The 27,127-nt window shown below is 55.3% G+C and overlaps 1 protein-coding gene across 3 annotated transcripts; it reads left to right on the plus strand.

The window, feature by feature from the left end:
• The first annotated feature begins 3,332 nt into the window (after positions 1–3,332).
• On the plus strand, positions 3,333–25,157 carry CRAMP1 (cramped chromatin regulator homolog 1). Of its 3 annotated transcripts, none has more exons than XM_049768074.1 (20): positions 3,333–3,700; positions 9,747–9,940; positions 11,624–11,777; positions 12,957–13,040; positions 13,435–13,483; positions 15,309–15,394; positions 15,552–15,675; positions 15,940–16,021; positions 16,284–17,273; positions 17,770–17,944; positions 19,294–19,475; positions 19,571–19,645; positions 20,943–21,024; positions 21,379–21,483; positions 21,590–21,771; positions 21,933–22,001; positions 22,571–22,799; positions 22,987–23,151; positions 23,838–23,983; positions 24,258–25,157. In XM_049768074.1, exons 1-20 carry the CDS (start codon positions 3,370–3,372, stop codon positions 24,417–24,419), a joined length of 3,666 nt encoding a protein of 1,221 aa, XP_049624031.1. In that variant the 5' UTR covers positions 3,333–3,369; the 3' UTR covers positions 24,420–25,157. The 3 variants fall into 3 exon arrangements, with proteins under 3 accessions (XP_049624031.1, XP_049624032.1, XP_049624034.1); XM_049768075.1 differs by having other exon boundaries at positions 21,593–21,771; XM_049768077.1 differs by lacking the exon at positions 21,933–22,001.
• Positions 25,158–27,127: the final 1,970 nt, after the last annotated feature.

Raw genomic sequence — 27,127 nt, forward strand, 5'->3', positions numbered from 1 at the left:
GGGTGGTGGGCACAGTGAACGGAAAGACGATCTATGCCAATTTTCTCATGCCCTATAGTCAGACTAGAGAGAACTAGTGTGGGGTGGTTCACTATTTTGAAAACATTTTGGCTTCTTACTCAGCAGGATGGCAGAAAATAAGGTTGGCAAGGATGGAGAATAGCTGAAACCCTCATATACTTGTGGAGAATAAAAGGTGAAATACATCTGCAAGAGTCTGTAGCTCCTAAAATACCAGAGTTTACCAGATGATCTAGTAATTCGACTCTGGAATTCCTAAAGGAATGAAAGCAGGGGCCTGAACAATCAAAGCAGCAGCATTGTCCACAGTGGTTAGAAGATCTAGGAGCCAAGTGAATGAATGAATGAATGAAACAAAAGGTGCAATGTTCTCCCAGTGGAGTTTTATATTTTATTCTGTCTTCATAAGGAGAAAGTCTTACAAATTACAAGAGTGAACCCAGAGAACACTATGGCTAGTGAAATAAACCACGAGAACCCCTAAAATTCCACTTATGGGGACTCCAATATAGGCAGAAATGGTAGGGACCAGGGGTTGACAGGTGCAAGAATCTAACCGGTATGAGATTTCAACTTGGAAAGGTGAGAAAGTTCAAGGAGAAGACGGTGGGGGAAGAGTTAGAACCCGAAAAGTCCATACGCCGACCCGTTTTCTTTTAAAAACATTATTTTATTTAAAAAATTATTTTTATATTTAGGGTTTTGGGCCACAGCCGGCGGCGCTCAGGGAGTTTCTCCTGGCAGGCTGGGGGGCCAGGTGGGATGCTGAGAATCGAACCTGGGGGTCCCTCCCAGGTGGGCCACGTGAAAGGCAAACGCCCTATCACTGTGATCTATCGTTTGATCCCTGCCAGGAGTGATCCAGAACACCCCAAGACTGTTAACAATAAGCAGCGATCGCTTCAACGGGCCAATTCTGCTGTTGGATGCGGGTTACTAAAAGAACCCCCCAAAACGGTACCCAAAGTTGCGAAATTGTCCCTCGAGAACGAAACGGGACCCACGGGGCACTGGAGGGGCCGGGAGCGCTCACCCCCAGCACAGTGCAGACCCGATCCCTCGAGGAGCCCCAAAATAACCGCTTCGCCTCCCCATCCCGGGTCCATCACGCTCACCTGGGCCCCGGGCTCCAGCGCCGCCGCCGCGCGTTGCCTTGACAACGGCTGCGCGCGCAACCCGGAAGGACCCGAGGCTCAGTGGCGCGCGAGGCCGGAAACAGCCGAACCCTCTCGGGCGTGCCCGTGCGGCGGCGTGGGCGGGGCCAGCTTGGCTGCCACTCCGCCCGCCTTCCGGTCCTACCCGGAGAAAGCCGCTTTGGGCCGGAGCCTCCGTTTCCGGAAACCCCCTCCCGGCATGGGCGGGGCCTAATCCCGGACTGAGTTTCCGGGGAGCCGAGGGGAGGGGCCGCCCGAACTCGGGCGGGAAAACCGGAATCCCCACAGGCAGCCCCAGAGCATGCCGGGTCCGGATTCTAAACAGGAAGCCCCTTCAAGGGCGTCAGCTGGCCCCCCTCAGGGAGGGGAAGCACGGCGGCTGCCGCGGGGTCGGGACACACCCCCGCCTCAGAGACATCACTTGGTAGCCTCGCACGGCCCCATAACAAAATACTCCGGGCGGCTCCCTCAGGCTATACAGCCGGACTAACTTCAGCCGGGCTTGAAGCGTCCTTTTCTTCTCACGCATCCGTCAACACGGCTCTCGACCAATCACAGCCTGAGCTCTCGCGCTATTGGCTGACTATCCGCCAATCAGAAGCGACGCACGGATCGGCACTTCCGGGGACCGGGCGTCACAACATTCCCCCGCGGCGCCGAGTCGAACGCGTCGCCCCGCCCCGCGTTCTTGCGTGCCGGCGCGCGCGCCTGTCGCCAGCCAATAGGAACGCGGCGAGGCAGGGTGCGCCCGCCCTAAACCTTGTACGTGCTCGTCCCCGCGCACGCGTGCGTCGCCCCGCCCCGCCCACCGACGCGCCGCGCCGCGCCGCGACGTTCCCCCCTCCCCAGTCGCCGTCGCTGCCGGCTGCCGTAGCCGGAACTGCCGCCGAGCGCCGCGGGGCCGGGCTTCAGGGCGGCTGGAGCGGCGGCGGCGGCGGCGGCATCCGGGCCCGGTTGCACAAGTTTGCACGGTCGGGTCGTCGCGACATCCCCGCCGGCCGGCGCTTTGCTCTCAGGCGGGGGCGCGCGGCCTCTCGGAGGCGGACACTCGGGCTCCCGGGCACCCCGGCCCGGCCCGGCCGGTTCTGCGGGCGCCCGGGGAGCCCGAGAAGCCCGGCTTCGGTGCGGTGGATGAAGCAGGTGACAGGAGGCTGCGGCTGCGCTGGGGACGGGCCCGGCCCGCTTGTCAAGTCAGCCAGGCCCTTCCTTCCGTCCGTCCGTCCTTTCCGGGGGCCCCAGACGGGGTGTCCCGGCCCCCTCTCCTGGGAGATCGGCCCCCCCATGGGGGTCCCCGCCAACCCGAGCCGCTCTGCCCGGGACGAGCGAGCCCCCCGCCGGAGCTGCTGCCCCGAGCCCGCCGAACCCAATGGGCTCTTTTGTCTCGAGCAGTATTTGCCAGCCAAGCCGACTCCAGGACTCGGGGTTCGAGCCCGGGGCTGCCACCGACCATTTTGGTTTTGCATCTGGCGCCTGGAAGCGCCGGGACGGGGTGACCCGTGATTTCCTGCCGCCTGCGGGAAGGGGCTTTTGGATCCGGCGCCCGCCTGTGATCCGAGCCCGGCCTGGCCCGGCTACCCCATCTGGACTCTGGGCGTCCCGGGCCGCCCCCCACCTCGTGCCCTTTCTGCGCACTCGGTGTGTCCGTCGACCCCTCGCTGGGTCCCCCCACTTTGTCCCCGCCAGCGGCTTGGGTGCTGCAGAAGCAACTTATGCTCTTCGTTGCAGCTCAGGCCCCCCACACCGCATCTTGCAATTGCAAGCTTTTGGGGTTCCAGTTACCCCCCCCCGCGCACCTTGTAATTGCAAGCTTTTGGGGTTCCAGGTTTCCCCACCCCCCCGCACCTTGCAATTGCAAGCTTTTGGGGTTCCAGTTTTACCCCCACCCACCCATCCACCCCTTGCTTGCTCCTGCGGGGCGCTGACCTCGGGCAGGTGCTGCCTGGGGTGCAAGTCGTGCTCGCGGCGGCGGGTGGGGGCTCGGCTTGTGTAGCTGGGCCCCGAGTGGTCAGCGAGGATGTTGGGACAGGGTTTTGCTGCATATCGAGGCGTCCGGGCCCCCGGGTGCGGGGGGCCGGGCCGGGCGGGGACGGGAACAACGGCGGCGGCCATGTTGGGAGCTTGGGAGCGCGGGGCAAAGTTGTGGGCCGCGCAGGCTGACCCGTCCTCGGCACCCCCCCACCCTTGTCTCTGCAGGATGACAGTGAAGTTGGGGGACAGCGGCGGCGAGGACGGGCTCAAGAAGCTGGGCAAGAGACCGGCTGAGGAGGATTCGCTGGAGGGAGAGGCGGCGGGCGCGGGGGACGCGGCCCAGGACGACGACGACGGCGGCGGCACAAAGAGGGATGGGAAGAGCCCCCGGGACGGCAGCGAAGGTCCCCCCGACCCTCCGGGCCCGTCCTCGTCGGCCGCCGGCCCGCAGGATCAGCACCACTTCTTGAGATCCAGCGTGCGGCCGCAGAGCAAGCGGCCTAGGAAGGACTCTCCGTGCGCAGTGGGCAGCGGCGGCCCTGGGCCCCGCGGCAAAGGTAGGAGGCTGCCCGCTGACCTAATGGGCCTACCAGGACCAGATCCGAAAGAGGGAGCTCCTGCCCACACGGGCCTGGGTGCTCAGAGCTGCTTCGTTTTCACGGCCCCGGGAAGATATGTGTGTGTGCCTTCCAGGATGGCTAGCCCTGTAGTCTATACCCCAGCCTGTGCTTAGACGCTGTGCTTATTACCTGGCTTCTTCGGGTCCTGATTCGAAGGTGGTACAGAGCTCTGTAGCTCACCTGCCTCCTGCTCTCTGCTCTTCTCGTTTCTTTTTCTGCATCCTTCCCCCTATAACTCAAAGCCGCCGACATTTTTGTTTGTTTGTTTCACGCCTAGAGCGCAGTTCTCAGGGAAAGCAGATGAAAGGTCAGTTTCCAGGGCAGTTTGCCGGAAAGAGACTTCTTCAGCTTAGTTCTTGGGAGGCCCCTGGTAATTTTAGGAAGGAACTACTTGCGCTAACGAAGTGCTTCATCAAACTTGCCAGTCTTCCCACTAAGAAGTGGGCCTCTGAAAGTAGGGCCTTACCCTGTTAGAGGCATTTTTGAGTCTCTGCACTTAAGTATATGAGTGTAAATGATTTGGCCTGTTCCAGAATTGAAAACGGGCCTCCCATAAGCTTATCTTGATGCGAGATGCTAATGGATCAGGAAAACACCTATAATTTGCCTTGTGAAAGTGTTTCAGTTCCAAGTGAGCTCCAGGGGTCCCTTGTGGGTTGCTTGGTGGCTTCATAGATATCCACTCACACAATCGGCATATGGAGTTGGGCAGACATCCTGGTCTTTTGTCCTCAGACCCTCTTTCCTGGTAGAAGTAGCTGTCCCTGTGGGTGGCTGCCGGAAGTTGAACTCAAATTGTTGGACCATGGGCTCAGCTTACGTGGAAGGCAAGTTGCAGATCAGCAGACTGGCAAACAACTGCCTCGAGCCCCGTGGAGAGCTCATCTCCATAGAAAATTGCCCTTTACCTCCCCAGTCCCTCTTCTTTGGAGGGGTAACAACAGCTGACTGTGTTGGAGATTTCTTTGTGCACGGGGGGCTGGGTGGTGTCTGCCCTCCCTGTTTGGGGACCTGAGAGGCAATGAAACCGATCACAGTTACACTGTTCCGAGTACCAGGTCAGAGGGCTCTGCCCATAGGACAGGTGGCACGACCTGCCCGAGGCAAGGCACTTTCTTGTGCCCATTGTTCACCTGTGCGCAGGACTGGGCCTGTGTTGGAGTCAGCGATCTTGGAGCATTTTCTGCTTGTGCCATCTCTGTGTTGCCAGTGGCCTCTCACTGTCTCTGAGGGGCATCTCTTGATTTGTTTCCCCAGGTGAACTTTCCAGAGGCTAACTCGACTCTTTCCAGGGGAAGGGGCTGTTCATCCTTGGACTTCAACCTCTTGACTGAGGGATCTTGTGACCTGGTACCAAGAACAATGCGTCACTAGTGCTTGGGGGTGCAGGAGCTATGAACGCTGACTTAGGATCCAGGGCTTCATGAGAGTGTTCAGAGGCAGGTTGCCTGGTTAGGGCAACTGTAGGTCTAGTGACTCAGTCTAGCTCTTGCCTCTTGGAGAGCAGTGGGCAGAACCAATGGGTGCCCCCCATCACCACCACTGAGGGTTAGGCTGTGTCAGTGCCTCTCGCCTGCTCTGCCTTTGGACTCAGTTCTTTATTCTTCAGGCTCTTGGACTTGGCCCCAAGTCTTTAGATTAGTCTTTTTAGATAATTTAGGCTGGCCAGAGCACAGGCCTGAAGCCGGGATGGCCGGGCTCTCCATGCTCTCTTGGGTTTTGAGGGGCCACGTCAGACCCGGGAAAGGACATTTAGTGAAGTCAGGAGCCTGCCCTGGCACTATTTCAGAAAGGCCCTTTTTTGGAGATCTGGAGGAAAAAGACAGGATGTCTAGCAAAAGGTCTCTCCAGCAAAGTGGCATATTCCTGCAGTGTAGGCCCTCTCAGACCAGGGTATACTGAGCAGGGGACCCATACGCAGGAATCTGAAGCTCTAAGTTGAGAGTTGTGCAGAGGGCTGTGTATCAAAGAGTGGATGTGCAGGAGTGATGGAAAGCCAAGACAATATTAAATGGAAAATTTGACTAATGCTTCAAAGACTGGGATTATTTTCAGAACTTCGTTGATGCTCACATTAAGATGTCTTTTCTCCCAGGTTCTATCCCCTTATGGTCCCCCAAGCACACCAGGAGTAACCACTGAACATCACTGGTTGTGACCCAAAAACAAAAAAAGAATGTCATTTCTTGGTAGAGTCATTTTCTGTCATCCAAGTGTTCTTTAGGGTTTTTATTTTATTTTATTTTGGTTTTTGGGCCACACCCAGTGACACTCAGGGGTTACTCCTGGCAGTGCACTCAGAAATTGCTCCTGGCTTGGGGGACCATATGGAACGCCAGGGGATCAAACCACAGTCCATCCTAGGCTAGTGAGCGCAAGGCAGACGCCTTACGGCTTGTGCCACCACTCTGGCCCTTAGGGTTTTTATTTATTTTTAGGTTTTATTTTTGGCCACACCTGGTGATGCTCAGGGGTTACTCCTGGCTGTGTGTTCAGAAATCGCCTCTGGCTCGGGGACCATATGGGACACTGGGGATCGAATCAGGTCCGTCCTGAATCTGCTGCGTGCAAGGCAAACACCGTACTGCTGCACTATCCCGCCGATCCCTAGGGTCTTTATTTTGTATTTTTCTGTGTCTTGAGGTTATATGAAGACCCGAAGGTGATAGGAATGCATGGATGAGGGCATGTATATGCACATGTGAATCATGTTATGTGTATGTATGTGCATGAGAGCATGTGTGTTGGTGCGTGTGCCTGGTGCTGCTGCGGCTCTGGGTCCCCTGCAGAGCTGTCCCTTTGGCTCATGCACCAATTTTGTGTGACCCGCTCTATGCCAAGGTCCTGCTGGCTCCCAATTGACTCCATCTGTGTCCTTTATTGGTTCTCCCTCATCTTTAATCAACGGTGTTGAGAAAGTAAAATGTCACCAATGCCAGCATGGCATCTGCTCAGTAGCATTTTTATATGGCATTGCAGGTCCACCTTAGAGTGGTTTGGGCTACGAGCCAGTGCCATGGCCTTGGGAGGAGATGAGAGTATTTGGCCAAAGGTGAACAGAACTAGGGTCTTGTGCAGAGAAGGTTGATTGCCATTCCTCCCCCAGAGGACTTCCCAGTCTCCCAAAGCCTCAGAATAGAATTTAGCAGCACCTGTCTTGCTGGGTTCCCCAGAAGCCTTCCTCGGAGCTCATCAGCCAGTTATCCTCAGAAGATGGTGTTGGGACCATCTCAGGCAGTGCTGGTTCTCCGTGGCTTCAATTTGAGGAACTGCCTAAGTCTAGTGGGCTTGCCCAGAGACCCCCGTCTTTGCAGGAATGGAGGGAGGGCACAGGCCTGCAAGGACGCTCCTTCATCTGCATCCCTGGGGGACTTCTGTCGAAGGTAGCTTGGACTTTGGGAGTGGCTGGCACAGCCATTGCTGACTGGAGCTGCTGTGTTTCCTTCTGGGCTCTGTGGGGTACACACTGCTTTCTGCACCTCTGTCGTCAGAAGGCAGTGATGTTCCTCTCATGCCCACTGAACAGCGGGTTACCGCCTGCTCGGCAGTGCTGGCACCAGGTATCTTTGCGAGGAGATTCTCATGGCTGGGTAATGTTTTGTGTTTTTGTTGTTAATTTTGGGGCCTCCCAAGCAGGAGCCACCTGTGGACGCTACATGACTGACGTGACTGACTAAGCTAACGGATGCTATGTGACCAACTGATGGATGCTACTTGGACGAGTGGTGCTGGAGATTGCCAGGGCCACACCTGGCAGTTGTGCTTTGAGTGCCTGTGCAGTGCTGAGGATCACAGGGACCTTGTGCTTATTCCTGTCTATTGGCAGTTAGTTACTTAGTCTAACCTGGGTCCTCTCACCTGGGTGTATGTACTATCCTGTACCCTTACATTTTTTAAAATTTTTCATTTTCTGTATTCTCCCAAAGTTCAGGGTTCCATCCCCTCTTCTGGAGCTGAGCCTGTGATGGAATAGGACAACATGGCCAGGGCCCCTAGTCTGCTGGGTGCCCAGCAAGGATTAGCTCATGATGGAGCCTTTGACATCACCCTGTGTGTGTCTGGTGCTGTTTCTGAAGTCCTTGATTTGTGCGCCTGGACTTGGATGCCTTCTCGCCCGTCTATGGACCTGCAGTCCTGTGGGCTGAGAGGCAGGTTACAGCAGAGATAGGCCAGGAGTTCCTATTACTGAGAGGATGGAACTGGAAGGGCGGGAAGCACGGTTAGGTCATGGCATTTATATGACTTTGAACTATGGCTATTTCCCCAGGCCTGTGTCTCAGCAGGCCCTGGGCTTTCTTATCACCTCAATCCCCCTTCCCCCAGTCTCTCTCTCTAGGCCTCACCCAGAGACTAGGAGCCCATTGGGCCACACCCAGCAGTGCTTAGGAATATCTTTTGGCAGGGTTCAGGAGGAACCTACGGGGTGCCATGGATAGAAGTACACTCCCCACTGGACTGTTGATTCAGTCTCATCCTGGTGATTCAGGATCCTGGACTGATCCAAGTAGATTTGGACTTGGGCTCTGTGCAGACATATTTCCTGGAAACATGGGGCTTTAGTTAGGCCGAGGAGGGTGCTCATGGTGGAGCATGTATCTTGTCCGGGAACCCTGGGTTCTATCCCCTGCACTCCTGAACAGTGAGTGTATGGAGCCTAGAACATGGTTTGATGACTTAGAGGGATGGCCTGGCAGATTGTTTTAAAATTGAGTTCAGGTCCTGGTACTGCTGTTGAGAATTCTGGTGAGTGGGGTGGAGGTGAGGCTTGGAGAATTTTAGGATTGTTTAGGGTTTCTTCTGTATCTTTTCTCTTTGGGGTAAGGGGTTGGGGGCCATATTTAGCAGTGCTTGGGCTATTTCTAGCTTTGTGCTTAGGAGTGATATGGTGCCAGGAGTCAAACTGAGTTTGTTTATATGTAAGACTAGTGCTTGACTTCCTTTTTTTTTTTTTTTTTCTGTGTGTCACACCCTGTGGTGCTCAGTGCTCAGGGGTTACTCCTGGCTATGAGCTCAGAAATCATTCCTGGGTTGGGGGACCATATAGGATGCCAGGGAGATTGAACCACGGTCCGTCCTCCGTTAACATGTGCAAGGCAGATGCCCTACCACCTGCGCCACTGCTCTGGCTCCGGTGCTTGATTTCCTATACTGTCTCTGCACCCCACCCACCACTCCGACCCCATTCTTTTTTTTTGATGGCTATATCCAGCAGTGCTCATAATTTACTTTTGGCTCTATGCTTAGGGATTACCCCTGGTGGTGCTCAGGAACCATGTGTAGTACTGGGGATCAAATGAGTGTTGGCCTTGTTAAAGCGGATGCCTTAACACCTGACTATTTCTGGCTCCTTTTTTTTTGACTTTTGGGCCACATATGGCAATGCTTAAGGGTTACTCCTGGCTATGCGCTCAGAAATTGCCCCTGGCCCCTGGCTTGGGGGACTGTATGGGACTCTGGAGGATCGAACTGCGGTCCGTTCTAGGTCAGCGATGCAGGCAAATGCCCTACCGCTTGTGCCACTGCTCGGCCCCTCTGGCTTCTTTTAATAGAATATTTTTTGGGGGGGGGGAATGGGTATACTAGTGGTACTCAGGCACCTTGTATGATTCCAGGGAATGGAATCGCTGATGCCTCCCCTATGCTCTTTCTGTGTTCTGCCTTTTACTGGTGCCTGTACTGAAGTCTTAGTTCTGTGATAGGTTGTGTATGTGTTGAAATGTTCAGCAGTGAAGGCCGGTGGGGCTCTGTCCTGGAAGGAGCTGTGTTTCGTTCATACAGCATTGCTCTTTTCATCCTGGGATGTACCGGGTGTCTTTGCTCTTAGCCTTGCTCTGAAATGTTGGAGAGATTTGGGTCGTGTCACTTTGTTGGATGTCAGCCTGCACCCACATCATGAGCTCCCTCTGCAGAAGTCTCCCTGGCATTAGTATCTCCTCACTTCTCCAGCTTGGGGCAGATGACCACTCAAATCTTTCTCTTGAAGGACCTGATGGTGGTGGATCAGCATCTGGAAATGGTTGTGGAGGTGCTCCCACTGCTCCTGCAGGAGGCTCACGCTCCTCCTCAAGGAACTTAGGGGCTTCAGGTGGTGAGAAGGAAGAAGGCAAGAAGGTTCGCCGGCAGTGGGAATCGTGGAGCACGGAGGACAAGAACACTTTTTTTGAGGGGCTCTATGAGGTGAGTGTCCATGCAAATGGCAGCTGCTCACGTCATTTGTGCCCCATGGTCTGACTCATGGGGTCCTGAGCACTTGCTCATTCTCTAGCAGTCAGATGTTTCTCTTCTTTACAAAGGTTCTGAGGCTAAGTGCTCAGGTCCTGGATTCTGTCTTTAGCATTATGAGGTGCTCTGAGGGTCACCCGAGCAGCACTGGGCTTAGCCCGCACAAGAGTTAGAAAGTGATTCTACCTGTGTTCTGCCCACTCACCCCTTGCTGCAGGACAGTCTTGCCTCTGCGCCCAGTCTACTCTGAGAGATGAATACAAAGTTCTCAAAAGGAGGAGTTGACTTCCTGTAGTGCATGTGTGCAAGTGCGTGCACACACACACACTCACACACACACACATTTTGTAGTTCACATAGGTTCACAAAGAAACGAAGAGGTCTCAAAGGTGGGCAGGGAGCCAGAGCTTTACCACTGTTCTATAGGTCGAAGAAGAACCATGAGCTGCTCCCAGCCTGGTTTTGGAGGCATCTGGGAATATTTCATAAACTCTGGCATTTTCAGATTTTGTTTTCTGTGAGGCAAGTACTTTGATCCTGAGCATATTAGTTTTCAGTGGCTTCAGACTTGGGGAGAACTGCAGAAAGCATCGATGGTACAGGCCTGCCCTGACTCCCCAGTCCTAACAGGTTCTACTGACTGCAGGGCCTAAGCCCAACGTAGGCCCCTCTGCAGGCTCACGTTGCTGTGTTGTCAGCTCCCAGGTGCTGTGACTTGAGGCACCTGGAACCACCCTTTCCCCCAGTCCTGGATAGGACTATCCTGTGATGGCACTTAGCTGACATTCCTGCAGAACTTCTAGGCACCTTGCTGCTCCTAGACACCCTCCCAAGCGGTGTTTGCTCCATGCCCATTGAAGGTGGCACGTAGCTTGTGGTGATAAGTTGGCTTGTGACAAGGATCTCATTGCCACTATTTCCGGTTGGCACAGGAAAGCACTGTTCCTGCTCTGCTGTCTCTGCTCCAAGATTATCTCTATTTGGGCTCAGGGAGCTGAGGTGGCCTCTGGGGCCTAGAATATTCCAGGCATTGTTTCACAGTGGCCATGGCAATCTCTGCTTCCTATGTCTTTGCCACACACCTGCTGGTCTTGGGCTTGGAGGATGACCTGGCTCTGGCATGGGCTATTCCAGTGTCTCCCTCAGCTACTGGACAGTTAGTTGCCTTGTAGCAGCCCCTCAATAGTGATGAGGATACTGTTCTGTTTGGAACAGTTGAACTGGACTCTTCTGCATGGCTGCGGGGAAGAAAGCAGGAAGAGCGAGCGACTCTCGAGCTGTCTCCTGAGCGCTCTGCATATTTTTCTCCCTGCACATCATCAGCACTAGATGATTCTGCTCATCATAAGGCCCTTTGTCTCCATTTCTCCCTTTAATTTTTTTGGGGGGGTATTTGGACATATCTGATGGTGCCTAGGAGTTATTCCTGGCAGTACTTGGGGGATCAAATCCAGGTTGGCCATGTGCAAGGTGCCATCTGTCTCCCAGGTCGCTGCAGGTGCAGAATTTGTCCCAAGTGGTGTTTGTGCCTGCTCCCCATGGGCTCTGTGAGCTGACGGCCTTATATCACTAGCCATGCTTCATCATTGAATGGCCCCGGGCTGTCCACAGGGCTGTTAATGTGGCTTCATCTTCTAGCACGGGAAAGATTTTGAAGCCATTCGGAACAATATTGCTCTGAAGTATAAGAAGAAAGGCAAGCCCGCCAGCATGGTGAAGAACAAGGAGCAGGTCCGGCATTTCTACTACCGTACGTGGCACAAAATCACCAAGTATATCGACTTTGACAATGGTGAGTGTGTGAATGGCCACAGTGCTGCCTGTGGGTGATATTGGCATTGACGGGAATGCTACATGATTTGGCAGGGATCTGTCAGCAGTCTGGTTGTAGGGAAGGCCTCACTGTACCCTAGGCCATGAGTCTATCAGCGTCTGGTTGTAGTGAAGGCCTCACTACACCCTAGGCCAGGCCAGGCCAGGCGTCTGTCAGCATCTGATTGTAGTGAAGGCCTCACTAGACCCCAAGCCTTCCTGGTCTTGTGGTGCTATGTGTTAAGAGGAGATTGGTTGTTGTGCTGCCCTGGGCCTGCATCTCCCCTCAGTCAGGAGAGACAGGATTAGGTCCCTTTTGGCCTGTCAGTCTCCACCAGGAGATCTATCACATCCAATCGTGGGCTGGAGGGTCATCCATTCTCACTGTTTCTGGGTGGGAATCAGTCCAGCATGGTTCTGAGACACAAAAACTGGGCTTAAATGCTTAGAGGTGCAGTCACCTTTCAATCTTCTTCCCCCAGCCTCTCATCCTCAGAGGGTGATCAAAGGGTACACTGGCCTGCTGATTCCCCAGGAGACTCTTGAACACCCCACCTGCCCCTGCACAGTAGATCCCAACAGGGTGGTCTCCTTTGGCTACAAGGCAGACTAGGACCATCAATGTCTTCTCCGGGGTGCTTCCGGTACAAGAGGGCAGATTTGGCCAGACTGGGGACAGTGACCTGGTTGATCAGCTGGCCCCTCAGGAGGGTGGAGACTTGAGCGGGCAAGTCCCTTTGCATCCCCGTGGAGTCCAGTATGTAGCTGTCTCTGTGGGTCGTTGGAACACAGTTCTCTGGTCAGCACTGGTCTCCTTGCCCCAGGTCTTTTATTTACCATGTTCATTTATTTACTTATTTGATTTTTGGGCCATACACGGTGGCACCTGGGTTACTCCTGGCTCTGCACTCAGAAATTGCTCCTGGCAGGTTCAGGGGACCATGTAGGATGCCAGGGATCGAACCCAGGTCTGTCCTGGGTTGACCGCGTGCAAGGCAACCCTCCTACTGCTGTACTATTGCTCCCGCCCCTTCATTTCTTATTCTGAATATTGCAGGAATGGGACCAGCGCCCCAGCTGCATCCCTGAGGTGGTGGGGCCTCTGACACTGCTCCCTTGAAGGTGTTGGGTCCCCATGCTACCCCTCTCCTCCTTGCAGTGTTCTCCCATGGGCTGAAGAGGTCATCGCAGGAGTTGTATGGTCTCATCTGTTATGGCGAGCTGCGCAAAAAGATCGGGGGCTGTGAGTACAGCTAAGGGGGCCTATCGTGCATGCAGTCTATCCTTGGGATTTCAGTTACAGTGTATCCCATATGGTCAGTAGCTGAGCTCTGGCAGGCCTAGATGATCCAGGAGGACATGGTGCCGGCTACCTCACTCTCAGCACGCCTTGGGGAGCTGGCAGGCAGAGTGGAAGGAACGGTCTTTGGCACAACAGTGGATGGGGGAGAGCCATGGTGGGGAGAGGTGTCAGGTGGGCCAATTTTGTGTGGTGGAGGGAGGATCCGCTCTAGAGGTCAGTTCTCTGGCCATGGCCATCCTGTGAGGGCACCGGGCTCTCCCTGGAAAGGCCTTCTAGGGTTCTTTGCCAGGTTCATGCATGATTACAGCGAGGGCTGACTGCCATTTCCTTCAAGGTATGGATGACAAGAATGCATCCAAGCTGAATGAGCTCATCCAGGCTGGGTAAGCACGGTGGGCGTCCTTGGCACCCTGCCACTCCTTCCCGGTTTCACTTCCTGAGAGTGCTCCTCCTAATCTTTCCCACTGAACTGTCTTTTCTGGGTCTCCCCTGTGCTTCATGCTTAGGGTTTCCCCAGTGAAGCCTGCTCAGCCCTGTCTTGACCTTGGAGTGTCCTTGCAGCTCAGATACAGTACCCCATTGCTATGACTGCTCTGTTCATTTGAGAGGGCCCCATCCCACCCCCCATTGATATCTGGGTCCTGGTGAGGGACCCTCAGCAGGGCTGTTTAGCTTTGGCCATGCCTACAGTTTGTGACTGCTGCTCTTCAGGCTGTCTTTGTCCTTTGGCTGAGGCTGCAGTGCTCAGTGGACTGTCCATGTGTGACTCTTGATTGACCCAGTGCCTGCATTTCCACACCTAACATGGGTTTGGTATTGGGGACCAAGCCTGCAGTAGTTTGGTCCTGCCTGGCAATTCATGAATCGGTGCTAGGGTTCAACTGTGATTCTCCAGGGGCTGGTCCCATATCTGAGAACAGCTCCATGGTAGAGCACAGACCTGACATGTAGGAGACTCAGGTGTTCCACCTAGGAAAAAAACTGAAGACAAGGCTGGCACCTTCTAGAAAGTGTGGAGCAGGACTGACTAGCATGCCCTGCTGTGCCCCTCTGGGGGTCCTTGGGTGGATGGTACATGTTGCCCTGATAGAATTGGGGGCATCTGGCTGGCAAGGGGCTACAGGGTGTTTGGAGGGCAGAGTGCTGCCTATGAGCTCATCTCATGGAGCAGAGTGGGGAAGGCTGTCCCCTGCTTTCCTGACAGGACAGGGCCACCAAGTCTTCATTTAGGCTGAGAGTATGAGGGTGATAGGTTACGAGGAAGAGCCAGAGGGTAGAATTCGGGGGCTGTCTGCCAGCTAGGATCCTTAAGGATAAACAGGGAGTATGAGGTATGGAGGAGCTAGGTGAGTCTGATGTGTAGCCATTCAGGTACCAGAGAGGGTGAGCAAAGCTCCAGACTACCTGTTTCAGTTCTTGTGGCCCCCTCACCTCTCAGAATAGAGGGATAGCCAGACGTCTGCTCAGGCCTGCTCAGTCTACGTGCTTCCACAGTAGCTGTGCAGAATCAGATGGTGAGACATCTCCTGGGAACAAGCAGAGCACTTCCCTGCACAGAGCTGACCTGGATTTGATCCTGGCATCCCATTGGGTTTCCCAAGCCCACCAGGAGTGATCCCTGATATAGACTGGATATAGCCCCCCCCCCCCCCCAAGAAGGCTCTCCTTGTGGAGGTCAGTTAATTGCCTTCCTGCTCATTGCCTGGGCACTAAGGCTGATTGTGACTTGGCTGTGCTGAGGGTCAGCAGCTTGCACAGGCACTTCAGTGTTGAAGTGAAACTGCTCGTTCTGTCACTCAATTCTGCCATGAAAAGTTCCCATCTTGGAAAGGTTGGGAAAATGGAACTAGAAATTCCAGGTCCCCTCAGCTGGGTTTGTCAGTGGGTGGGCAACCAGTTTGCACCTGTCGTACCAACAACAGGGTTGGTGCAAGCATGAGCAGGTGCAAGCTTGCAGGACTTGGATGGTGCTGTTGGATGGTTGCTCCTTCCTGCTGGGGTGTACTGAGCACTGAGTGGAGCACAGAGTTAGCGGGGGCCTAATTTCTGTCAATCCAAGGGACTCCTTGATCTGATATCATAGTGGAGAGATCAGGAGGTGCCAGGAGCACAGCGTACTCAGGCTCAGCCTCTACATCCAGGGTGGAGACGGGTGGAGGTGGCACATGCTGGTTGAAGAGCCTCAGTGCTTCTTTTGGATTTTCCCAGAGCCACCACCGTGAGATACAAAGGCAGGAACCTGAGAATCAAAGCGCCCATGTGCCGAGCCCTAAAGAAACTCTGTGATCCTGAAGGTAGGTGTGGGCACTGTAGGTGCCAGCCCTGGAGCAGCACTTCCTGCAGCCTCCTCTCAGCAACATGGCTTGAGATGCTAGGACCTGTGTGGCACCGAGGTTCAGCCTGACTTGGGCATGTGCTATTTGACACTCATCTCCTTTCCTGTCATCATAGGTCTGAGTGACGAGGAAGACCAGAAGCCTGTGCGCCTGCCCCTGCGGGTCCCTGTGGAGTTGCAGCCCCGGAGCAATCATGCGTGGGCCCGAGTGCAGAGCCTAGCCCAGAACCCTCGACTCAGGTAGTGTGGCCTGGGAAGGGGGTAGTGCCTCAGGCCTTTCCTGAGGAAGTACTCCAGTTTAGGGAGTCTGGGAGCAGCAGGGCTCAGTGGCTTCAGCTCATAGGAATCAGGGGTGCTTCCTCACTCAGGGATTGCTTTTCATGGGGCTCATGGGCCAAACCCAGGAGGTAATAATCAGGCAAAGGAGCTTGTGGCCCTTGCCTGGTGCTGTCCACGAGTTCCGAGCCCTCTGTCCACGTGTGCATGGACCTCGTCCCCCCACAGGATGATTGTGGAGCTGCACCGGAAGGTGTCCAGCCTCATCGAATTCCTGAAGCAGAAATGGACACTACATGAAGCTCGTGTTGTATCTTTTTTGCTCTCAGCTACTTGTACCCAGAACTGGCAAAAGAAACCCCCCCCCTATGGCCTTGTGCCCTGGGTTTGTGGTATGCATTCACCCCTTTCCCACTCTGTTCAGTGGTGTGACTCTTGCTGCCCTTCTCGCACTGTGGGTGCCCTGTCAGTCCTGTCTTCCTCCGGGACGGATCCCCAGCTCTGCCTCGTACCCAGCTCCAGGAAGGGGGACCTACCCAAGCACTGCAGGTGTTTCCTTGACAGGCACTCAGCGAAAGACACTGGAGGAGCAGCCACCACAAGAGTCCTGTACGGAACCAGTGCCTGAGAGTGAGGCGCTGCGCCTCTTCCCTGGGGAAAGCTGTGCCCTAACACCCCTGCCTGGTGTGGCCCGCGTGGTACACTCCAAGGCCTCCTGCACGGTCCATTGGCAGGAGGGCAGTCGGTGCAAGCAGAGTGCCAAGGACACCCATTCGTTGCCCCCTGCCCAGATACTGGGCATCCAGAGTGGCCAGGGCACTGCCCGGGGCCAGGTGAAGTGCCCACGGGGTGGCACTGAGGCCAAGGGTGGTGGGCGGTCTTCTGCCTGCATGGACCCACCACAGAGCCCTGGGGAGAGCTCCCCGGAGTGTGTCCCCACGGACGGTGCTGCCCCTGGCCTCAGCAGCCCAGATGGCCCTGATGGGCTGCAGGACACTGGAGCAGGCCTTGAGAAGACACGCGCTCCTGAGGCCGACTGTGCCTGTGAGCAGCTGCCTGACCTGGAGGATGAGCTCTCCCTCCTGGACCCGCTGCCCCGTTACATGAAGTCCTGCCAGCACCTCATTATCCCTGATCAGTGCCGCTGCCCATCCCCATCCCTGTCCCCAGAGACACATGTGCCCAGCCCACCTGGCCCTGGTCTCCCGCCGGATGTTCGCACTCCTGAAGCTGCCGCTGTGCCCGTGGAGGAAGTCCAGGAGAAGGGGAGCTCCCTGGATCCTTCACGACCTCAGGGGCAACTCACTGCCAAGCACGCAAAGGAGGTGCCCAGCAGTGCCCTGGCCCAGCAGCTACGCACAGAGGGTTGGGGCCTGCAGAGTGCCGAGAGCCTCACACTGGCTGAAGTCTACCTCATGATGGGCAAGCCCAGCAAGTTACAGCTGGAATACGATTGGCTGGCTGTGCGGGGCCCCGAGGCTGCTGCTGCCACCTCCTGCCACCAGCAGCGTCTCCTCCGATGCCTGCTGAGGCTCATCTCCACCGAAGTCAACCCCAGGCCGGTGAGTGCAGTCAGAGGAGGAAGGGTAAACCAGGACCCCGTAGCTGCAACAAGACTGATGATGGCCTAAGGGCTGTGGGGAGCTCAGCTCCAGCAGACCCAGGGACAGTGCCAAGATTAAGTGTTAAGAGCCCACCTGGCAGGGGAGGGGAGGTCAGAGAGGCATTGACAATGCTCAGTCAGGGTTCTGGGCACCCCTGGAAGGAAATGGGGCTGGAGCCTGTGGGGGACCCAAAGGTAAGAGGGGGGCTTGGATCTGGCAGAGACACTCTGGCTGTGGGGTGTCTGATTCCAGAAGCCACAGCATCCATCAGTGTCCACCAGGTCCTGCTGACTAGATAGTGGTAACCTCTGAGCCCCTAGCCTATGGTAGGTGTGTGCTGTGCAGCCATGAGGTTTTCTTCATGTGGGTGCACGCTCAGGGTGCTTTCACCCTGCTCACCTCACTTGGTGAGCTCTTGTCCATTTTCTGAGTTGAATCCTTTTTTCTACCCGAGGCCCCTGAAACAAATGTGGGCCCCACATTCATGAGGCCCATCCAGGAGGAGCAGTCAGTGACACCCCCAGGGAAGGTGGGCACCATCAGCTCCCGGAGCCCCCGCTGCCCACGGAGCCAGTCTACCCTGCGCGGCAGCAAGACCTTCTCGCCGCCCTTAGGTCCCTGCTCCTCAGGTAAGGCTTGTTCTGCCCTTGCCACTGCCTCTCAAGCCTGGCTCTGGCCTGTCTGGCCTCTGGGGCTGCACACTTCCTCCAGGAAACTGCTGTTAGGGACATTTGCCACGTACCCCCAGGCCTGAGGAAGGAAGTCAGGCTGAGACCCACCCTATTCCTCAGGTACAAACTGGACAAATATGCCTCAGTGTATATTTCATAGAGCTAGAAGTGAAAACTATGTAAATGGTTGCCATGGCATGAAGGGGTGAAGAGGTGGCCGAAGCGAAATCAAAGGCAGAGATTCTGGATCATGTTTCTCAACCTCTTGGACTTTTCTCAGGCACTTTTGTGTGGCTTTGTATTTTTTCCTGTGAGTCTATGATACTGAAATTGTTTCACAGTTGTCAAGCTACCAACTTCTCTTTCTTTTTTTTTTTTTTTTTTTTTGGTTTTTGGGCCACACCCGGTAACGCTCAGGGGTTACTCCTGGCTATGTGCTCAGAAGTTGCTCCTGGCTTGGGGGACCATATGGGACACCGGGGGATCGAACCGCGGTCCATCCAAGGCTAGCGCAGGCAAGGCAGGCACCTTACCTTTAGCGCCACCGCTCGGCCCCCAACTTCTCTTTCTCACTTTGCTTTCTGGCCTCCTGATCTTATGCCTTGGCCTCCATTTTCTTTATTTTTTCACCTATGGCCCCTTGGAATATTCCTGGGTGATTGATTGACAGGGACCCTATGGCCTTTTGTTTAGAAATACCTTAGATAGGGGCTGGAGAGATAGCACAGCGGCGTTTGCCTTGCGAGCATCCGATCCAGGACCGAAGGTGGTTGGTTCGAATCCTGGCATCCCATATGGTCCCCTGTGCCTGCCAGGAGCTATTTCTGAGCAGATAGCCAGGAGTAACCCCTGAGCACCACCGGGTGTGGCCCAAAAACCAAAAAAAAAAAAAAAAAGAAAGAAAAGAAATGCCTTAGATAGGGACCTGAGTGATAGGACAGTGGGTATGACACTTGCCTTGCAACGACTACCAATCCCTGGCATTACATACAGCCTCCCAAGCACTGCCACAAGTGATCCCTTAGTTTTAGTTTAGAGCCAGAAATAAGTCTTGAGGACTGCCTGGTGTGGCCCCAAAACAAACCAAATCAAGTGTCCTAGGTGTTCTGGAAGGTTCTGTATCTCTGAAAGTCTGAAAGTGTACTAGCCTTCACTCTGGAACAACAGCAGGTGGTAGCTTGGATTTTAGGGGAAAGAAAGTAATTGGTTGGGCGAACCTGAGATGGCTCTTACGGGGAAATGCCAAGATTGTCAGACCAGGCTCTGTAGGGAACATGCCCAGTGAACTGTATTCATGCCGTTTCTAGGTTTGAGAAACACTCCACGGCCTCTCTTGGTGGCTGGTCCTTCCAGTACAGGAAACAGCGACTCTGATGGTGGCCTTTTTGCTGTCCCAACCACTTTGCCACCCAACAGCCGACATGGGAAGCTCTTCTCTCCTAGTAAAGAAACAGAACTGACGCTCCGTCAGCATCTGAACTCCATCAGCGTAAGTTGGGACAGCTGGGCTGTCCATAGCCCACCTCGTACCCCTTGGCCTGTGTGGGCCCTGAGGCTCAGCTCAGCGCTGTGCTGTTTCTTCAGATGCAGTCAGATTTCTTCTTGCCCAAGCCCAGGAAGCTGCGGAACCGGCATCTGCGGAAGCCACTGGTGGTCCAGGTCAGGAACCCCAAGGACATTCTATCTGTTTACTCCCTGCCTCTACTGTGCCTGGCTGGGAAATGGGGATTCCCCCCCACTCCCGGGAGGTGCATATATATGACCTTCCTTGGATGTGAAAATAAAGACACTTTAGAACAACCAAAAATCGCTCATGGAAATGGTCCCCTTCTCCAAGGTCCTAGAACCAGTTGTGTATAAGAACTCAGAACCTCTATCTGGGGAAACCATAGGGTGCTGGGAGGGAACTACAAGGCCTGAGATGCTTCTGCAGTGGTGAGGGCTGGAGGGGAAGAGCTGAAAGAACAAGTGGTGGTGAGGGTGGGGACAGCTTCTGTTTCAGAGGGTCTCTTCCTCTGTGCAGATGGGTTTCCAGGTGATAGCTTATAGGGTAGGTATTGGGAAAGAACCTTCATGCCCCCACAAGATTCTGTTAGCCTTGGTTGTGAGGATGCTCCTGCGTCCCCTGCTGGGCTGCCTCAAGGACCTGCTGTCAGTGGCTCTGGATTGCAGCAGCCCCAGCCATGACTTTCCTGGCTATATTAGAGAAGTTGAAGGGTGGCAGAACCTTCTCAGGTCAACCGTCATTGTGGAGCTCTTGTGCCCCTCCCCACCCTCATCCCTAGGGCTCTCCCGCACTGACTCAAGCTATATGTGAGTTTATTCTCTGTATCAGCTGGGTCTGTGGAAGACTCGCTATTTGGCAATCTGTCTTCTGGCCAGCCACAGCCGGGTCACAGTCCAGGGTTGACTTGTGCGCTGTAGCACACCTTGGTTACCTTGGAATCTAAGACCAGTAGGTTCATTCATGAATGAACCCTGAAGCAATCTTGCAGATCAAGCAGCCTCCAGTAGTGTCCCTCACTGCTCTGGGATGCCCTGCCTCTTAGGGCCAGTGTCCTTCATACATTGAATAAGATGAATAGGTATACCTGATGTAGTGCCCAGGCATGAGCGTCACAGCCCAGTGGGCTGGATTCGCTCTGAGGTGGGTACAGGCTTACCCATGAGTGATTCTGAGCACATGGAAGCTGCCAGTAGGCAGAGAGGTGGACAGCTTGCACCCTGCCCGCACTGCTGCCACCAGCAGCTGGTTGGTGTTCATTCTGGAGGAAGCCCAGAGTGGGAGTGTGTGGCATATGGCTGTATCCGATCCTGGGAGCTGGTCTGTCCGACTTGTCACTTGTTTGTCACTGCATCCTCCCAATACAGTGCTCATGGTAACAGGCCTGGGGAGCTGGGTCCCTCATTGCTCCCTAGTCTGCTGCTTGCTCCTGAATTTGGCTGTTTCCTACAGAGAACGCTGCTCCCCCGGCCATCAGAGAGCCAGTCCCACAATGTCTGCGCCTTTTCCATCCTGTCCAACTCGCCTGTCACTGGTGAGTGGTGACTGCTTGCCTGCTGCCTCTGCCTCAGGGCCTGGTTGCTGTCTGCCCACAGTGGCCTCAGTGGCCCTGTTTGGGATACTGTGAGCGCTGTTTTCTCACTTGCTGGTACCTCAATGGTTCTAAGTTCACAAAGGATGCCAAGGCATCACTTCTGGTCTGCATGTTCCCAGGACCAGGGCTCACTTGCCAGGTCACAGTGATGGGTACTCTGAGAGCCACTGGGATGTCCCTATCTAGGGGCTCCCTAAGTCAGAGAGATTGGCTCAGATCAGTGACCTGAGGCTGTGACGAAGTGCCTACAGCTCTGGGGTGTGGGAGTGACTGGGTCCACTCTTGTCCTCACAGGGAGAGGTTCCTTCCGGCCCATCCAGTCAGCCCTGAGCAAGGCAGCTCTGTCCCGACCCATTGTGCCCAAGGTCCTCCCACCCCCAGCCGCAAGCCCACTGACCAGTGAGTGTGACCGACAGGCCTGCTACAGGCCTGAGTTCTGCGGGCAGGAGGCATGTGCTCTCGAACCCCTGCATGGAGTTAAGCTTCTCAGTGTCCTCCCTCACAGCAGGCGCTATCGACCTCGCTGCGAAAAGTGCCGGCATCATCCCTGTAGGCCCCCTGCCCATCCTGGACGCGGATAGCCTCTCTGGCATTGCACCACTGCCCTCCAACGAGATGACAGTGGCCATCTCAAGCCAGGACTCTGGCAGGACGAACCCAGATGGAGAGCGTGGACCTGCTGTGGTGGTAAGTGCCGTGTCGGTTGTGAATCTACTCCCCGTTGCCCCTGACTTCTGGGGCCAGGGAGCCAGGGCAACAGGGCCAGACCTTGCGTGATCTTGAGCCCAGGGTGAGCCTGGAAGCAGGAGGGTGGCACCTGACAGGCATTCTGGCGGTGTGTGTCTTAGGGCACAAGTGACCCATTCGTCAGTGTCTCCTCGGGGCCCGAGCAGGAGCCGGCGACAGGCGCTTTCCAGGTACAGCCTGTGTCAGCTGCCGCATTCTCCTTGTCCCAGCCCTCTCTGCACTTAACCTGTTGCATGCCTGGCCAGCTGCTCTGGCTTCTTCCTTGCAGCAAGGCACCTTCTAGAACAGTCATGCCTAAAGTGGGGGCACTGGAAAGATGGATCTGACAGTCGCCTCAGATACTGGGAGGCCCTTCCTGTTTGCTCTCTTAAAATAGATTTTAGGGCTGGGGCAAAGTACATGCATGTGGTCAACCCAGGTTTGATTCTCGGTACCCTATATGGTCCCCTGAGCCCCTGTAGCAGTGATCCCTGAGCATCAGTGTGGCACAAAAACAATGAAGAAAGTAGATTTCTAAGATGGTAGAGTGACTTCCAGAAAAGGGGGTTGCTAGGCATGAATGTGGGACCCACTCTGAGTTGGGTTGGGTTTAAGGCTACCCCCATTCCCTGGGTGATTGATGCCCTCATGCACTTTTAGGGTAAAGGCGGAGCCCCAGCTTCCCTGCTCAGATGCTGGGGTTGCTGGGGCACAAGCAGACCCAAAGGTGACCCCAATATGTGGCCGCTTCTCCCCTCAGGGGTCAACTGCCCTGGTGCTCTCAGAGCTGCCCAAGGCTCCGCTCCCCAACGGCCTTCCCCCGCTGCTACCCTCTGACGCCTCCCGCACCCGACTTTCCCCACCTAATGTCTCTGCACTCCTGGACATCTCCTTGCCTGGGCCCCCCGAGGATGTGCTTTCACAGGGCGAGCCTGCAACACACATCAGCGATTCCATTATTGAGATCGCCATCAGCTCCGGACAGTACGGTGAGGCTTTTCCCATGCCTGGGCTCCCAGTGAGCTGGCTTCTTGGATCTTCTTTATGCTGCCATGAGGGTGCCCAAGTGTCCTTAATCCATGGGGTGGGCAGAGGAGATGCAGCCTTTCTGGGACAGCTCAGGGAGCAGGCGCTGCCAGGCTTACTGCCACCTCTGAGCTGGTTTCCTGTCAGCAGGCGAGGGCGTCCCTCTTTCTCCTGCAAAACTCAACGGCAGCGACAGTTCCAAGAGTCTGCCCTCTCCAGCCAGCAGCCCCCAGCCTGACTGGATTGCCTCCCCGAACCACGACCCCCAGTGGTGCCCCAGTGACCCCACGGACTCCTCACTCAGCAGCCTATTTGGTATGTCGTACGATAAAGCTGTCAGATCACAGCCCCATGGCTTTTCCCGAGCCTGGCTCTAGGTTCTTGGCTCCAGGCCATCATACACCAGATCTGGCAGCATCTGCCCTTGGAGGCTGCTCATAAGCCTTTGGCAGCTGGGTAAGCCTCATCCACTCCATACCCTGCTGTGATATCACCTTCTCAACCACCTTCACAACCATCACCTCCATGCCCGTGGCCAGTGCATCTTGGTCTCGCAGCATCTCCCCACAGGGCCTCTTCCTGGAGCTGGGGGCTGGACAATCCTTTGCATCCTTCAGTCTGGTGTGCATAGCACTGATCAGAGCTGCAGCCTAGCACACAGCTGTGAGGGGCGCCAGTGAGCACCATCTGCAGTGAGCTCTGCAGAGCGGAACGGATCCCTCAGGGGCCTTGCCCTTTTGGGTTTGTCTGCTTTGAGGACTAATAGCTGATATTTTCAGGATTGAGTAGGCTGAGGGGGCATCCTTAGAGGAAAGGACTCTGACCCCACACCTGCTTAGCTGTGTGCTGTGCCCAGGGGATGCCGAGGTTACCCCGTGAGTCTGGCAGATCAGGGCTGGTGCCTGTGCTCAGGAGCAGCAGTGGTGTCTGGCTCCCCCTAGTGAGCGGGTGGTGCTGCAGCCCTGCTCCCCACCCCATCTCAGGCCACTGCCTCTCTGCAGCCAGTTTCATCTCCCCGGAGAAGAGTCGCAAGATGCTGCCAACCTCTGCTGGCACCAATAGTGGCACCTCGCTCCTGGGCCCCAGCTTGCTGGATGGAAGCTCACGGGACTCCTTTGTGTCTCGGTCCCTGGCTGATGTGGCGGAGGTAAAATGTCTGGCCCTCCCAGGGAGCAGGGAGTGATAGGCCTCTGTAGTGTGGGGCAGTGAGGCCAGAGCGTCTGCACTAGCCAGTGGTCACACTGCTGAGGTTGACGGGCAGGTCTTGCCATGCTCACCAAGGCCCTAGGAGTGCTGCTGAAGTTTCATGGCAGTCCTGGGCTGACGCTCATGGTTGACGCCCTTGGCTGCAGAGACACCAGATTGTTGACACCCTCTAGTGGCATTGTCTGAGCTGTTCTCATGTCCCCACCCACCCGCAGGTCATGGATTCCCAGCTGGCCTGCATGATGAACGAGAATAGTGTGGACTACATATCTCGCTTCAATGATCTGGCCCAGGAGCTGTCCATCAGTGATCCCGGCCGACGAGAGGCTCTGTTTGATGGGGGCAGCGGACCCCCCATCGGTGACCTGTCCCAGTGATGGCCTAGGGTTCAGTGTCCTTAACTGGCAGGGTGCAGCCCAGGACTCCCAGAGGAGAGTACAGGCAGTAGCACCCCATGTGTCAAGCAGGCAGAGGGCAGTAGTGTCCTGGAGATGGATCCTGGGCTCCTAAAGGGCCACTGTAAGTGGACCAGGGCATTGGCCTTTATCCTAGAGTCTGGGGAGTCACCCCAGTCCCACCACACTGCTGCCTCCACAGTTGTGTGGGATATTCTAGTAGGGTCTCTGCCAGGAGAGAAGCTTGGACCCAATGGGGTGCCTTTTGCCCTGGAAGGCCCAACCGGCAGGCCGGACTGTGTTGCCCCCTTCCGCCAAACCTGGCCCCACCTTGGTTGCTCTCTTGGATGGGTGGAGTGCAGTTGGGCTTGGTGAGGGCAGTGGACACAGAACAGTGTGACCATGCCCTCTCCCAGACAGTAGACCTGCTATGCTTCTGCTTGCGCTGAGGTTGGAAGACTTGATAGGAGGAAACCAAGTGTCCTGCCAGCTGGCCTAAGAAGTTCACATGTGAAACAGGGCTCCTGGGTGCTCGAGACCAGCCTCCTTTCTATGAATCAGGAGCGGCTTTGGAGGAGACAGTCCGAACCTCTGGCACGTCCCTGAATCACCTCCATCAGCCCAATGTCTCCTTCCATGGTCACACAGCATGCCAGGTGCCTGCGTGCGGCCCTTGCCCGTGCCTTTTCTGATCTCAACAGTCTCCTGGGGCGAACATGGCCTATCTATCTCCCCCAGGGTAACCACAAAGCTGCATGCATTGTCCTAGAAGCCTGAGTGTTAGTGCCAGGTGTGTGATAACAGCATCACTGTCCACCTGCCACTTCCCCTCAGGAGCCAGTTCGTTTGCCTCTTTGGTCCCTGGAGCAGCCGGTTACTGTCCCTCACCCTCAGTCTAAGCCTACTTAGTGTAGTATGGTAACCAGCCCCAGAAAAAAACTTTCCCCAAAAACCTTCTCACCCCTTGGGCATAGTCCAGACTGGGCCTGAGTGCAGGCAACTGCCTGTAGCAAAGACCCCCTAAAGCTGGAGGCTTCTGACAAGGGGCTTTGAACCAGGCTCTCCCTTCCCTGGGCTCGTGTCCGTGGCACATTTTTGTAGCTGACCAAGGTCAGTAGATCTGTCTGACCAGAGATGCCAAGTCAGCTTACCAGACAGAGGCCAAACTTTGACCAGTGCCAGACACACTAGGTCCAGAGAGCTCTTGGATCAGGGACGCCAAGGCCACCTGCTGCCCTCTGAAAGGGGAGGTGGGCTCAGCCTCTGTAACTGGCCGTGGGTAATTTATGCATGGATTGGAGCTGAGGGATGGTTCCCAGCCATCTGAGGAAGTCTGCTGCTCTCCCTTCTCTCGGTGGAGAAAGGGTGTGGGGGCTCAGATGCCACACATTGAGGGTTATTGGCTCAACCCTCACCTTACTGGGGTTGGCACCACAACCAAACAGCCTTGGCTTCTGCCCATCGCTGGCTGTAGTGGATCTGCATTTGTTCCTACCTCTGCAGTAGGTGAGGTCGCAGATCTTAAGTCTCTCCCCTCTTCTCTCCTACCTCTCAACCCCTCTCCTGTCTCTAATCCTAATCCTCCATCCTCTTTGTGAGACTGTGGGGTGGCCCTCGTTGTGCCTGGCAGCCTAGGTTCCTGAGGGCCCTTGTCTGTCTCCTGTTTGCAAATACTCATTGCAAGACTTCCGCTCCTCCATCACCAGCTTCCCAGCAGCAGATCCATTTCAGGCCCATCTGGAGTGGAGATGTCATTTCCAGCTTTCCCCCCACTTTGAATCCAAACTGTTTGTGCAAAGATCAGCCCAAGTACAGAAAGGCCTGAAATAAGGAGCGGCCAGCAGGTCTTGATATATTCAGCAGCAGATATATTCAGGACAGAATGACATTTAAGAGGAAAAGGCAGGACAGATCCAAAGCACCTGGCCTGCTCTGCTGTGGTCCTGAGGACTGGCTGCAGGGCCCCTTGTCCCCACGTTCCCCATAGCTGAGGGCTGACTGCAGGCCTCTGCTTACTGATCACCTGTTAAGCCATATCACCTGAGGTTGTCGGCTTGTTTGAGATGTGAATTTGTTTTATAGGTTATAAATATACATAGTGTCTGTATAAAGCAGAATGCCTGTTCTTCCTGATTATTTTTTGTACCATATTGTAAATTATATTATTTATTCTTTACCAGTTTTGGGAATAAAAGGTGTTTTGGTTATTTAATATAATAAAAACCTGTTAAACTTATGTTTAAATATCCAGTTCAACTTGTAAATGTTTTTATTATTGTGCATAAATACATACTAATCCTTGATGTAACTGGAACGGTCTCTGCCTGTGTATCAAGTGTGGGGCGCTGGTCCCGCCTTCCGGGGCGCACTAGTGTCCGGAGGCTTGTCCGGTCTCCTTCCTGGTACCCTCCGTGGCCACCCTGTGCTGTCGGGCTGCAGGACCTGCCCAGCCCTAACAACTTTTGCTACCGTGGCTTGCAGAGACAGTGTGTCTCCGAGCCTCCCGACCCCATTTTCAGAAGAAAGCGGGGATTGGCAATCCCGTTCAGAAAGTCCTGGACACTGCGCCCACGGGTCCTGCAGGAAGGACGTCTGGGCTCCTCTGTCGCTGCCCCTCTCCATTCGGTTCCCCAACCCTGGGTGTCCTGCACCCCTCTGATGCTCCGAGATGCTCCGACCTTCTTGTTCCC

The sequence above is a fragment of the Suncus etruscus genome, chromosome 2, assembly GCF_024139225.1.
Source record: "Suncus etruscus isolate mSunEtr1 chromosome 2, mSunEtr1.pri.cur, whole genome shotgun sequence".
NCBI lineage: Eukaryota > Metazoa > Chordata > Mammalia > Eulipotyphla > Soricidae > Suncus > Suncus etruscus.